The sequence below is a fragment of the Xiphias gladius genome, chromosome 20 (assembly GCF_016859285.1).
Source record: "Xiphias gladius isolate SHS-SW01 ecotype Sanya breed wild chromosome 20, ASM1685928v1, whole genome shotgun sequence".
Taxonomy (NCBI): Eukaryota; Metazoa; Chordata; class Actinopteri; order Istiophoriformes; family Xiphiidae; genus Xiphias; species Xiphias gladius.
In genome coordinates this window covers 1,986,585-2,000,035 of record NC_053419.1, presented here as the reverse complement: position 1 = coordinate 2,000,035, position 13,451 = coordinate 1,986,585, and the positions used below count along the sequence as shown (strand labels likewise).

At 39.8% G+C, this 13,451-nt stretch overlaps 1 protein-coding gene across 1 annotated transcript; it reads right to left on the bottom strand.

Annotated features, from left to right (window-relative positions):
- Positions 1 to 5,210: 5,210 nt before the first annotated feature.
- pomk (protein O-mannose kinase) lies at positions 5,211 to 12,563 on the bottom strand. Its single transcript, XM_040157992.1, has 3 exons — positions 12,431 to 12,563; positions 8,522 to 8,800; positions 5,211 to 6,070 (listed from the first exon to the last, which is right to left on the bottom strand). The coding sequence occupies exons 2-3, from the start codon at positions 8,786 to 8,788 to the stop codon at positions 5,300 to 5,302; spliced, it is 1,038 nt and encodes a 345-aa protein (XP_040013926.1). The 5' UTR covers positions 8,789 to 8,800; positions 12,431 to 12,563; the 3' UTR covers positions 5,211 to 5,299.
- Positions 12,564 to 13,451: the final 888 nt, after the last annotated feature.

Sequence of the window (13,451 nt, the reverse complement as noted above, 5' to 3'; positions counted from 1 at the left end):
GTCACATAATAATAATTTTTCTTTATAAAATAACTGATAAAATCAAAATCATGAATCTAAAATAAAACAAGTAATTAAAACAATTACAACAAATCCCATCAGTTAAAAAAAAAAAAAGCGATGAGATAAAAGTGAGTTTTAAGAAGAGATTTAGAAGAGGTTATTGGATTTGTTCCACAGCTTAAGGACGCGGACAGCAAAGGCCCAGTTCCCTTTAGTGACAAGTGGATTTTTGAACCGTTAGCAGGGCCCTGCCAGAGAATCTCAAGCAGCAATCAAGCTCATTGGGAGCTAACAGATTAGGTGCAGTTGGGCTTAAAAAACAGTCGAAGTAAGCAGTAAAATCTTAAAATCAATTCTAAAACTCACCAGTAATCAGTGAGGGCAGCAAGGATTGCTGTGATGTGCCCCCTTCTCTTAGAACATGTTAAAAGCCTGGAAGCAGCGTTTTGTATCAGCTGTAGTCTTCGGATGTTTCAGCTGCTAATAGCAGAATAAAGTAGTCTGCAGTAGCCCAATATGGAGGAGATAAAAACATGGATGACCTTTTCTAGATCTGCAGGTGAAAGGAAAGACTTGATCTTGGTTAAATATCTCAGTTGGGCAAAGCAGGATTATATAGCTATAGTCACCTTTAGTCAGAGGACAACTCCGAGTCGAAAACAACACGTACACCGATCAGCCACAACATTAAAACCAGAAACTGTTTTTAATTTTGTGGCTGATCGGTGTAGGTTACAGGCCTCTTTTGTACACTATTGGATAAGACACCCAGACTAGAAGAAAGGTTGTGGCTAGTGCTGGGGCTACAATGTGTAATTTTAATTATTTCTGATTTGGAGTCATTCAACTGCAGGAAATTATTGGACATCCAGTTCTTAATTTCATCTAGGCAGGACATAACAACGGAAACATTGTGTTACCTGGCTTTATCAGGACATACTGTGTCATATTGTCCCTGTAGCGATGAAAAATCAACATTATGTCTGCGCATGATTTAGCCCAGTGATAGCATGTATACAGTAAATTTACAGAGAATATACCCCTGTGGGACCCCACAAAAGAGCAGAGCATTAGAGGAAGAGGCATCTCCAAGCACAAGATGCATGAGATGAACCAATCCAGAGCCATATCACTGATGCCAACATAGTTTTTCAGACAGCTGATTAAGACATTGTGGCCCACTGTGTCAAAGGCTGAATTGAGGTCAGGGAGAATTCAAATGGAGTACAGGTCTGCATCAGCGGCAAGTAATAAGTCATTGGTGACCTTTACCAGGACAGTCTCGGTGCTGTGGAGAGAGCGAAAACTGGACTGAAATTTTCAGATGGTAGCTTATAGATGGGTCTAAAATTACTTAAAATAGAAGGATCCAGGTAGGGGTTCTTCAAGAGGTGGGCAACAGTGGCATGTTTAAAAGTGGAGGGAGCAAATGATAATGGCTAAAATATCTGGACCAACCAAGTGGGAATGCAGTCTGGAGGGCAGGTGGATGATTTTGAAAGTGTAACATGATCTGCGTCAAAATCAGTAAAGCAATTTAGACATGTTTTAAAGATTAATTGTTCTGCACTAAGAGAATTTAACATGCTTGTGTCCTATAATATTTTCTATAGTGTCCCACAGAAGGATTATTCAACTATGATTCTATAAGGTCCAGTCACTCAATGTCTTCCCCAGAAAAGGTTCAGTCTATGAGTTATTACACTTTGTCTACATTTTATTCAAAATTTTCAACTTTTTTTTACTAAGGTATTCAGACACATTTTAAACTTATAAACAGAGTAATCTTGACCAAAAATGACTTCTCTTTTCACCCCTCAACAAGAGATATTCTTCATTCTTAGCAATGCCTGCATTTTCTCAAAAAGGCCAACATAAAGTGCATATTTTTGGTAAAACTGAGGTATAACAGAGAAGGTATGATGGATGAAAGAGGGGTCCCCGAACAAATAATATCAAAACAACAAAACCTGCATGTCTAAAATTACTTAACATTGATCTCTTCAGTCCTCAAAAAAGGTTTATTTGATCAGTGCAAAGCATATTCTCAGTCCAAAAGCTCGCTAAATCTTAATTTGTTTGTTAAACTGATTTCAACAATTACATGGATGAATAACACAAAGCACTTAACATGAATAAAGAACAGTTGTTTTCAATAAGCTCAGCATGTCTAGCTTTATTCGCCCTTTTCACATTTTCTCTCTTATCTTAATTTTGTTTCTCTCATTCAATGGGAGAAATTAGCTTCTGATTTTTCTTGTAGCATTTTGAACCCTGGGAACAGAGTCTGACATTCTCAAACAGGCATGGATGCATTCACTGGCAATTCAGAAATGGCCATTTGTTTTGATTATGTTAGTTGTTAAGAACGCTGATTCACAAGTTAATGTAGAGCCAAACATGGTAAAAGGGTGTGTTGCCACTTTGGTAAGTCACAGGAAAGCACTCTAGGCACAGCCTGCAGCCAGAAAGTGGCAGGGTCCAATTCGCCCCCCAATGCAACACAGATTTGCAGATCAATCAGCTTCATCTGTAGAGATCCAGAATGTGCACACTTGAAGGTCCATTTATCCATCTCTGAATATGTGAATCAATTTTTTACACTTTTTTAATGTGAATCCATTTCACATTAAAAAGAAAAGGATTCTGGATGAAGAGAAGGAGCTGCTCTCCTAGGTTGAAGCTGTCAAAAATGATCAGCGAATGAGTTGTCATGAGTTTCTGTATAAAATTAACATTAGAAGAAACCTCTGTCTTTCCCTGAATTTGTTGTGAAGTGTTGTGAAGTGTATTGGATCTGCTTGGGGACAACCTTGAACATGTCCAGTTTCCTCTGGAAAGCCTGGACAGCTGTCATTGAATCACAAATTGAGTTATTGCTTCCCTGCAGCCTCAAGTTAAGCTCTTTAAGGTGTGATGTGATGTCAGCTAAGAAGGCCATTCTATTAATTTTTTGTCTTATCTTGCAAAAACATTCAGCATTGTGTAATTCTGACTCTCTTGTATCAAGAAGCTTTATTGTGTTTATAATGGCCCAAAAGTGCTCAAATGCCCCATCTTAAGCTGCCATTTAGCAGTGGGTTAGTTTGCATTTGCATCAATGTGTTAGGTAAGACAGCACTGGCGACACACACAAGAGGAGATAATATATACAGTGACTGGCCATAAAGGAAATTTTAACACATACAGGGATCAGTCTGAAATGTGTGGTCTACATCCCCACCGATGCAGTGCCCTCCATGACAGGAAGAGAGAGAGGAGCTGTGACCTGAATGCAGGTGCATTCTTGATGGCAGCCTCAAACTGAGACTGCACAACTTCTGCTAAAATGTCAGCTCTTCTCGTAGCTATTGTAGCTGACAGTGGGATTTGCTTGATTTTTTCCACTTCATCTTTTTCTTTACCGTCTAGCAGTGTTTCAGCAACTGCATCCATGCATTCCTTCACACACACCCCTTCTGCAAATGGCTTTTTATGTTATCCCAAACACCACTGTATCCTCAGCAAACACTTGATTGTATGTTGTTGAGCCGTGAACAACTGGATGGGAAACTAATCCTAAAAATACTGCAATAACTTCTGCGTACCTATATGGATACTGTGATTCATTTTACAGTATGCTAAAAACTACCATTAGTTCTACAGTAACTTGGTATACCTTACAGCAACCTATGGCTGCCAATTGATAAGCCTGTAACATGCACAGTTCTTGTTCTGTGCAAAAATGCATTCTAAAGTTTAAACACTCTTTTTAGTACCAACCTCCTGCTTTCAGTTACTATTCTTCTGCTGCGGCTAAGCCCTTTTAGCCCTTTCTCCAAGTACAAAGAGGGACTTTCTCTCTAAGAGGACTAACTTTGGAAGATGCCCCCTTAATTTTTTCTTATTCAGACTGAAGCCTCATCAGCTTCAGTTAAACTTGAGAATGCATTTTTGCACGCAGAGAGGACTGTGGATTTTGTCCCCCATCTCTTATGCTGCAGTGACACTTACAGATACATAGTAGTAGGCAGTCTCTGGCCTCTTGTGTAGCTGTAGCTCTGTGTGTTGCACCAAGCACCTAATTTACATACTCCGCTCTGACTCGACAGTACTACACAGAAGGACGTTGTCATTTCCTGTTACGCGGAGGTTTCCCTAGTCCAGAATAGGTTTTTTTTTGGGTCTCCTTTTGACTTTGTAAAGACTGATCAGCATCAGCATCCTATATCTGTACTGGAAATGATCCCAGTTGCTCTTGTGGGGTGTAGAAGTAAACAACTCCGTGCTTCTCTTTCTGCATTAAAATGAGTGTGAGTAGCTCTTGCCTGGTTGTTGCTTGTTCTTCATAAATTTGAGCTTTTCTCAGCTTTACCCTGCAGTGCTGCTGGACTGCTGTTAAGTCTCTGTAGCAAAGGTCCCATTCACAATGAATAGCACCCTGTTGTTTGCCCAGCTTTTGAGTCCACATATATGAATGGCCTTTTATAATTAGCCCTGCTCATCCGGGCCTGACCTAGGCTGCAGTCGGACCAGATTTCACTAGGCAGAATTTACTTGCTAGTGGGCTAGCAGGCTAACAACAGCAGTCTACAAAGATGTAAATTATACAATTTCTTATCCAACATGTTAGTCATTAAGCTCTGTCATTGGATTCCCTACAGCCAAGCAGTATCCAACCTTCTCTGCTGCTTATATTTACATATTCTTGAATTAATAGAGTCAATCCTACCCCTTCTCTCAGACTAGCTGGACATTGGAGAGCCTTGTGATTTTGGGTGTCCAAGTCAGAACTTGAAGTCTAAGAGGCAGAGTCAGACTCAGTGTGATCCTGCTTTAATGCCTAGTTTTTAAGGCCATGTGCTGAAAAGGGCCCCTGTGTCAAAATCTAGTTTCAGGGCTGTCAGTACTAGGCTTATATTTGCATATTTATAAATCAATTTGTGTCACATACGAAAATGCACACATTGCACAGAAAAAAACAAGGAGGTATGGGGGCCCAGCAGCTCATTTTTTGTCCCAGGTTGTACTGGCTGAAAACAGATATTTAAGAGTGCATTAAGACTTAAACACTGTCTCTGTTCTTTCTGAGCTCAGTAGTGTGTGAAAATAGTGTATGAAAAATAGCAACACAGGTGTCCCGATACAGATAAAAAAAAAAACAGATTCATTCAAGTGACACAAAACTGTAAAAAATAAATGCACACATCTACAGTCCGTTCCAAACCTAGTAAAATTTATTATACTGCACCACAATGTAAAACTGTATCTTGAACTTTTATTGTATTTTTATGGTCTTTTTGAGTGAGTTATTATTCTACAGCATGTCTCTAAAGCCAGCATTGTCTCGCACCATGCTGCTGTAGACTGATTTGTACACTTTTAAAACATTCACAGCTGAAGGTCGGAGCTTGGGATCTTCCTTCTTACACTCCTCATGGATCTCAAAAAGATGGAAGTGGACTAAATCACCTCCAGGTACCCTTCCCATCAGGAACCATGTCACATCTGGGATCTTCCAGATATCTGTCTTCTCATCATACTCAGGCATGAGATTGTCTGAAAATGGCTTCCCTTTGTTTCTGAATGGCCACAGCTGCTCTGGGGCCACAAAGTCCCCAGTGAGCTCTCGGCGGCCACATTTCACCAACAAGCCTCTGGATGGGTCCACCTCAGGCAATGCATCCAGATCGTTTACTACCAGGTGAAAGTCGCTTGTCAGCAGAAACTGCGAGAGTGTTTTCTCCAGACTGTTGGAATCACACATAACCCTCCTCCCAGCTGGGCTGTTATGGAGATAATGGAGGATGGAGACAAAGTCTGTAGCCAGCCTCAGCCGTGTCTGCCAGGTGTTATGTTGCTGGTGCCGCTCTTGTGCAAGAACACCATCCAAGTTAAGCAATGAGCCAAGTGGGTGGTGTTCTGTGACCAGGGTGTGGTCTTCAAGGCAAAACCCCACCAACTGCACCACCTGGGGGCCCTGCAAGGCCTGTAACATGGACAATCCATGGAGAAAATCTTCCACGTAATCCAGAGAGGATAGTTTGGACAGAGCCACCTTCTGAGCTCTCCACTCAGCCAGATAGACCTGAGGAAAGAAAAGGGGATGCTGAGGTTAGTAAGTCTAGAGTTAAAGCTGCACGTCATACGGACAACTATGCGTGACAATGGGCTTCATGCAACAATACTTGCTGTAAAAGGCTCATTTCAAATTGATGAATGCCACCTGTGCTTCAGCAGGAGCACATGCATGAGATTAGCATAATCATTGCTCCCCAGTTGCTATATAGGGCAGCCTGCTCTGCTCTGTTTCACAGCACCATGGCATCACTTCAGCAGTGTCAGTAGTGGTATTAGGGGACCTGAAAAACAGTGATACAAATGTCCCACTGTAACAGAAATAAAAGGGAATCCTTTGATATGAAGTCAGATGACAAAATGTCCTGCTAAGGCAAGTGGATCCGTTGCTTTGATGGGAGGCAGTCAAGGTAACATGAACATACATACAGTATATGCTAAGGTGCCATTCTGCAATGAGCACAGACAATTCAACAATTGTGCCCATTTCAAGTAGTGCTTGGTCAGGTGTGTGGAGGTGAGAAAGTAGGCTAGGTTTAAGGGCTCTCTCAACCTCTCTTTTTATGCTTTACACAACTATTTTTTTCACTTTCCACGTGAACAACTAAGTACTACACCATGGGTGCCTTCAAGGAGAGACTGCCTGAAAGTGTGTGCTGTTATCCCCATGTGAACGATTAGTTGCATCTCGCAACTGACATCATGTGAAACCACTTCAACACTTAGGCCTTTAGACTTGGTTGAACGATATATATAGTTTTAAGTATATCCCAGCCTCTGTACTGTCAAATATAATGTAGGATGTTACTCTAAGAACATGAACACGAGAATTTTGGAGTGTGAGAATTAGCCTGACTACTGAATTTTTATAAGTTGTCATGCCACAAAATGTATGATACAAAACAAATAAACAAAAAAATTGCTGAAAAACCTCTCAGTAAACTGGCAGCCGTGATGATTACATGTGTGTCCCCACTGTATGTGGGGATATGTGGACCCACTGTAGCAAATATTCAAAACTATAAATAATGTGACATCTCATATTAGTGTTGCAGGGTGATCAGGTCAGCCAGTAAGTTGCCCTGGATGTAGATCCCTATAAGTTAGCCATAATGGCTGTTCCTAGTGGCTAAATTCTGTGTTTAGAAACGTTTGAAACCTTTATTTGGAAAGTTGTAGGATGCTCATGTTGGTTGCCCCATTATATACTGTTTTGCACAAGTCCTTGTTTTCCCGAATCTCAACGATGGAGGGGTTGAGTGCAAAGTTAGCACGACCCATAAAGCCACATTTATGGGAAACATACCAAGTTGAAATACACCGAAATTATCCTTTAAATAAAGACACAGAAATCTATAGCAATAAAATAATTAACCCCGCTTAGTACACGCGCCCAAGATCTACCTATTTGCAATGATTGTTGATCTTACACCATTAAAAATTAGGCTCTGCTTCTTCCATGCAGGAAAAGCACTGTTACAGCAGCGACGTGGCGTAGCACTATAATACCAAGGTATATTAGACATCTACCTTTCAATTTAGAGAGGTCAGTGCAGTAGTACTTCTTTCCTCCGTACAAGATTTAGACAGGTGTGGTCTGTTATGCTTGTGACCACACCCAACAGCAATGTGGTGCATTGGCTTTTAGGTTTATCCAAATATCATCAACTAGTCCGATTAAGGGTACATCTGTACTATGAAAGGCCCCCCAAAAAAAGACAAAAAACATTTCTATTTTATTGTTTGAATTAAAGCTATAATTCAACATTTTGGAAAATGCACTAATTTGCTTTCTTGCTGAAAGTTAAAGAAGAAGATTCATACCACACTCATATCTGTCTGTTAAATTTAAAACTATAGCCAGCAGCCAGTTTGCTTAGCTTAACACAAAGAGTCCTACGTTGTGCTGTTACTAACTTTACATCTCCAGCAGTGAAAAAAGCCTCCGTAGTACAACGCTAGTACCGGGGAAAACAACGGTTACCAATGTACTTTCTTCGCTCCATCACAGTTGCCTGAGGTCTTGGAAAGTGCTGGAGTGTGTGTTGGTTGGCTGGATTGTTTAATACAGTTGAAGTTCTGTGATCCGCTCTGCTAACGTTAGTCTCTGGTTGATGGTGTATAAAATTTTAACAAAATATTTCTGGTGTTGCATCAACATAAGGTTATTAATGATGCGGTAAAATTGATTTTTGGATTCTGTGAATCAGTTCAGAATAATGGAAGATAAGGAGTACGATTCTTATGTGAATTGATTTTTCCCCCATTCATCAGTCCAACTAGAATATCATTTGTAGTCCTTTGTATTAAATTTATTTAGGCTGGTAAATCCTGTAGAGAATAAGATTGGGAATTGACAGGGCTTGAGGTTTTTTTTGTAGGTGTAAAATTTATTTTCTTTTTTTTTTCATCCACACGACAAAATAAACTAAGGTAATGTACAGTGGAAAAGACCATCTACCTTTTTAACAGCTCCCTGGCCGATCAGCTTCAGCTTGCGTACTTCTGCATTTATCTGTGAACATTGGAGCCAAGGGGTGCAGTTCTTCATGGTCACCATTTTGAAGTGCCGAGGAACACACCCCACATGAGGGGACACCAGCTCATCAGACTGATACACAGAGTCCAGATATAGGTAGATCAAAGCATTGCTGAGGAGCAAGGCAGCAAGGCACACCACCACCACTGGAAAACCGTGGGAGATAGCATTGCCATTTCTCCTACCCATGGTGGTCTGTATCTGAAATGGAGAGCAAAGACGTGAGAGGATAAGTATACAAGGTACAGCTCAGAACACTGATTGTAACTTAACACCAGGCTGAAAAGCAGTATCTTGCTGTGTCTTCTGGTTAAAAGTTTGAAGCCTGTTTCACCTCTGACCACACCAAGCTTCACTGATGGGCGCAGTCGGAAATTTGCTCCATTGCTCTTGTAACCACACCCAACAGTAATGTCAAGGGGTCCTGGATTGCACCTGTGCAATACTGCAGCAAGGTGAGAAGTTAAACCACTGGGGGTCAAGATTTCCGGAGGAGGCGGGTTAAGTTCCAATTTAACGAGTTAAGTCATTAATCAGTCAGTATTGGTGAATGTGGTCTTTTAAGATTTTTAAGCAAAATATAGTATATTTAGAAACAATTCCCAGCTGATAAATATACCGACAATTTTGAGGACTAGAGGCTGTGTCCAACAATTTCTGAAACTTTCTGAAACTGAGAATTTGACATTCACACCCACCTCATTGTGTGATTATAGTTGCTTAACATAGTAATAGGCTCTTTGATTAATGTGGTTAGCTGACGATAATGTTGAATACAAACAAAGAAAAAAGAACCGATCCTAACGCCTCCAGCCTTCTGTTTTATCTGTTTAATCTGGCAGACAAGTTATACTGATAATAATACATGTCATCAAATAAAATAAGACTTTTAGATAGTTTGATTAAATGTAAAAAGTTTTCACCCCTGACCATATATGAAAAGATGTAAAAATTCTTTACAGAACTATGACAGATAATAACTGGAATATGAAAAAAGTTTGAACTTAGTTGTAATCAAGTGAGAAAACATTTTGTTTAGACTTTCATCAGTTATCAGTTATTGTTTGTCGAGACGATGCTGCAGAACTCAGTGACCTTTCAGTGTCATTTATACAATCTGTTGCAGGAAACTGCCCAGATGGTACAGAAGTAACCCGAAGTATCACAACGCACCCAAAACAATATTTACCCACCCAATTACATAAAAACCACCCACTATGGTATAATTATCTCCAAATATGGTGCTAAGCGGGATTGAAAATAGCACGGTGTTAAAACAACACAAGGGGCTGTGTTGGTGGGAACAGGTTGTTACAATTATTGGTGGGACAATGAAATACAATCTAGTCCAATCTAAGAAACAGGTTCATGCATTTAAAGGCTTATCAGATCCCAAAACAAGGCACAGCCAGGCCTACGAACTCCAGTGACATGTAAACAGTTGTGAGAATAAGGCCGAATGCACTGCTTTCAGTGTGTCACCACTGAAGCTGGGCCAAATTGAGCTAAAGCTTATAGACATTACAAACATGAAGTCAAGCAGGCCAGGCTAATACCTTAAAGAGGAACTACAAAGTAAATTATTTTTTTCTCTGTACACATATTTACAGATTCTCGTTGGCATATGATGTTAATACAGGGGATTTTTCAAACAATATGCGTTTTGTGTGTAAAAGCGGCTTTTTCTGCTCAAAATTAGCATGTGTCTGTTTGTTTGGATTTAAAAGTTTGGTTCAGCAAAATTCTCCACTCCCTTACCATAATGTAAAAGGCAAGACTGTAATAGAATAACAGTAATATAGCAAGTATAAAAGCAGAACACTGGTTAACCTTAGCCCCAATTTGTGTCTCTCACATATAGCTACAGGCTACAGCTACATACTGACCCTCCTCATAGACACAGATATTGGAGAGCCTCTCGTAGTCGAGCCGATATCCCATGTAAAACACAGGTACCCGAACAGTGACTAGGGGTGGGTATCGTTTCAATACTACGACTCTTATCTACTACTCTTATCTGTTCTCTCTGATGACAGTGCAAGAGTCAAACATGCAAAAAAGAGAAATTCTTTATTCAACAAAAATAATTGAACATACAGCAACCTTTCCAACAGCAAAGTTATTGTTTAAAATCAATAACGTCATATAAGAGAAAATAAATAGAAACTAGTCTCTCTAGAATCATATATAAAACTCAAACTTCCCTAAATAAAATGTGGAACACAGAAAACTTAAGAGTTTTTCTGCAGGAAGATGAAAATATCTGCCTTCTCTGGCAGAAGTCTGGATCTTTCCTGACTTATAGAGTTTCCTGCTGTAGAGAAGAGCCTTTCACTGGAGGGGGGGGCATTTCGGCACCGAGGTAGGCTGTTGCAAGCTGTGTGAGTGAGTTTGCTGCAATACTACTGCAGTAATACTTACGGACAGGATTTTACAGCTCCTGAAAGTTATCCTGGCAGCCATGGTTTTATCTTTCATCAAGACAATCGCAAGTTAAACAGTAGGGATACATTACAAAGTAATCCACCCGGACTGTACCCTTGCATGTATTTGATTGGCCAACACAGCGCCTTGCCGAATGACGTCGCGTTACAGCAAAAGTCGAGCCTGGTTCGACTTTTTTGCCAGACGACCCCCTGCATTATTTTGATGGGAGCCCCATGCGTTAGCTTCCCCACTTGCCTTAATTGACTGGCTTGCATTTTTTTTTTTCCAATCAGGGCTACTGTTTTTCTGAACATGGCCTAAAACAGGTTACATGATTGGACCACAAGACAGACAGTGCTGCTGCCCTTGTCACATCAGATAATTGTAACATCCATATTAATATACTGTAGCTAACAATAACATAAAATTTTGATGTTATATGTAGTTGAGCAGAGAGCTGTGCTTCCGAGACTTCCGGTTGGCTCCTCTTATGCATGAATGGGATAAGATAAAAGAATCACACCGTATTCACTGTTTTACAGCTGCTCCATTTCGGGTATGGGGAAAAATGGGACAGAGGCGTGGCCACATGGCTATGCCATACATAACCACTACGCACATTCACACACAAAAAAAACAGACATGCAAAAACTGTGGACATGACGTTTATAATCTTTGCACTCTAAAAGTGTAATTAAAAAAAAAAATTAGCTTCCACAAAACACCTTAAAAGGCCCCAACCTGGTTGAGATCAGTACATGCTGTAACTCTGGTTCAAGCAGTTGCTGCTCTATATGTATAATAAAATGTTTTTTGCATAAATACTTAAGCAGCTTAGTAATGTATGATTTTAGCTGTTTAAACCCCAATCGAATTTTAACTGGGTATCCTTCAAAAATGGTACAGAGAAATTACTTCACATTTATTATGACAAGAGAGGAAGACATTCTGAGTAGCAATTTATTTGTGTAGTCCACAGTCCTATGATTAACAGATTTCTTTGAGAGGTGAAACATGAGGAAAAGTAAGTATGACAGTCAATACTGAAGCTGACTCTGATTTTCGGCAAAACAGTACAGTGAGATTACTTTAGACTTCGTATGTTAACAGACAAAGACAGTCTGAGTAGGTTCCAAACTTCTTAAGGAAAAAAAAACAGATATAGATCACCAAGGAGTTCGGCTGCAGAAACAATCCAGGAAACCTTGCAAAATTTCGGACGCATCGTTTCAAGGAAATTCTACCTGTACTGTCCGGGAGCTTTCTCCTTAGCTGTGGATAGTTGTGGGCAGGCAGAGCTCGGCATAGCACAGCAGGCTAACGTCTGGCCAGCGGAAAGCAGCCACACAGGGAAAATGACAACTTAGCATCCTCAACGTTATTTAGAGACTTGTGTTAACCTACCTGCCGCAACGCTGGTTCACATGGTGTTATGATTCATCACGTTTTCAGAAACTTTTTGACGACAACAACCTGTCCACTGCTAGGATGGCTACAGCACAACAGCAACCATAGCCGGATCGAGGGGAAAAAAAAACTTCCTTTCAGATTTACAGAATAAAAGCCTCATATTTTCAGGAAAAAGTCCTTGACGGAAATAAGCACTATTATTTTCCATTCTTATTTGTGACAATATATACAGATGGGTGACAAATTAAAAGAAAAACTAACATAAAGTGAACAACATAAAGACTTCAGAACAGCTTCAGTGCTCCTTGTCGTAGATTTTGCAGTTCTGTTGGAGGAATGAAACACCATTCTTCAAAAACATATTCCCTCCTTGTTTTAAACACATATGACTCGAATCTTTTAACATAAACATTAAACCACTCGGTGAACTAGCGCTGCAACAATTGGTCATGAATCGATTAGTCGACTAATGGAAAAGTAACCAACAACTGCAGTGGTTTCAGAAAGTATTCAGACCACTTCATGTTTTGCACACTTTACGGTGTTGTAGATTTTATTTTAATCAATCAACCCACGCTCATTCATCCATAATGACAAAGTGAAAACGTGATTTTAGAAATTTTTGCAACTTTATTAAAAATTAAACTTTCTGAAGCCACTGTATTTTGATAAATGATTAATCTTTTTGATTGTTTTTCAAGCGAACATCCCCAGAATTTTCTGGTCACATCTTATTAAATGTGTGGATTTGATACTTTTCTGTGTCATACATGACAGTAAACTGAATTTCTCTGGCTTTTGAGCTGTTGGTCGGACAAACCAAGACATTTGAAGATGTCAACTTTAACTCTGGAAAATAAAAATGGGGTTTTCTCCCAATTTTTTAACATTATATAGATACAAATATATATTTAATAATCGCATATCAATCAACAACAAAAATAACAATTCGTTGTAGCCCAACAGTGACCTCTTGTGCCCTGTATGAAAGCATCTGCATTTGTTTGTATTTCTC

Excerpts from the sequence above, each read along its gene's own strand:
- pomk (XM_040157992.1), bottom strand. The coding sequence starts at position 8,788 with ATGGGTAGGAGAAATGGCAATGCTATCTCCCACGGTTTTCCAGTGGTG. Across the intron at positions 6,071-8,521 it reads GCCAGGGAGCTGTTAAAAAG|GTCTATCTGGCTGAGTGGAG; the intron begins GTAGATGGTCTT and ends TTCTTTCCTCAG.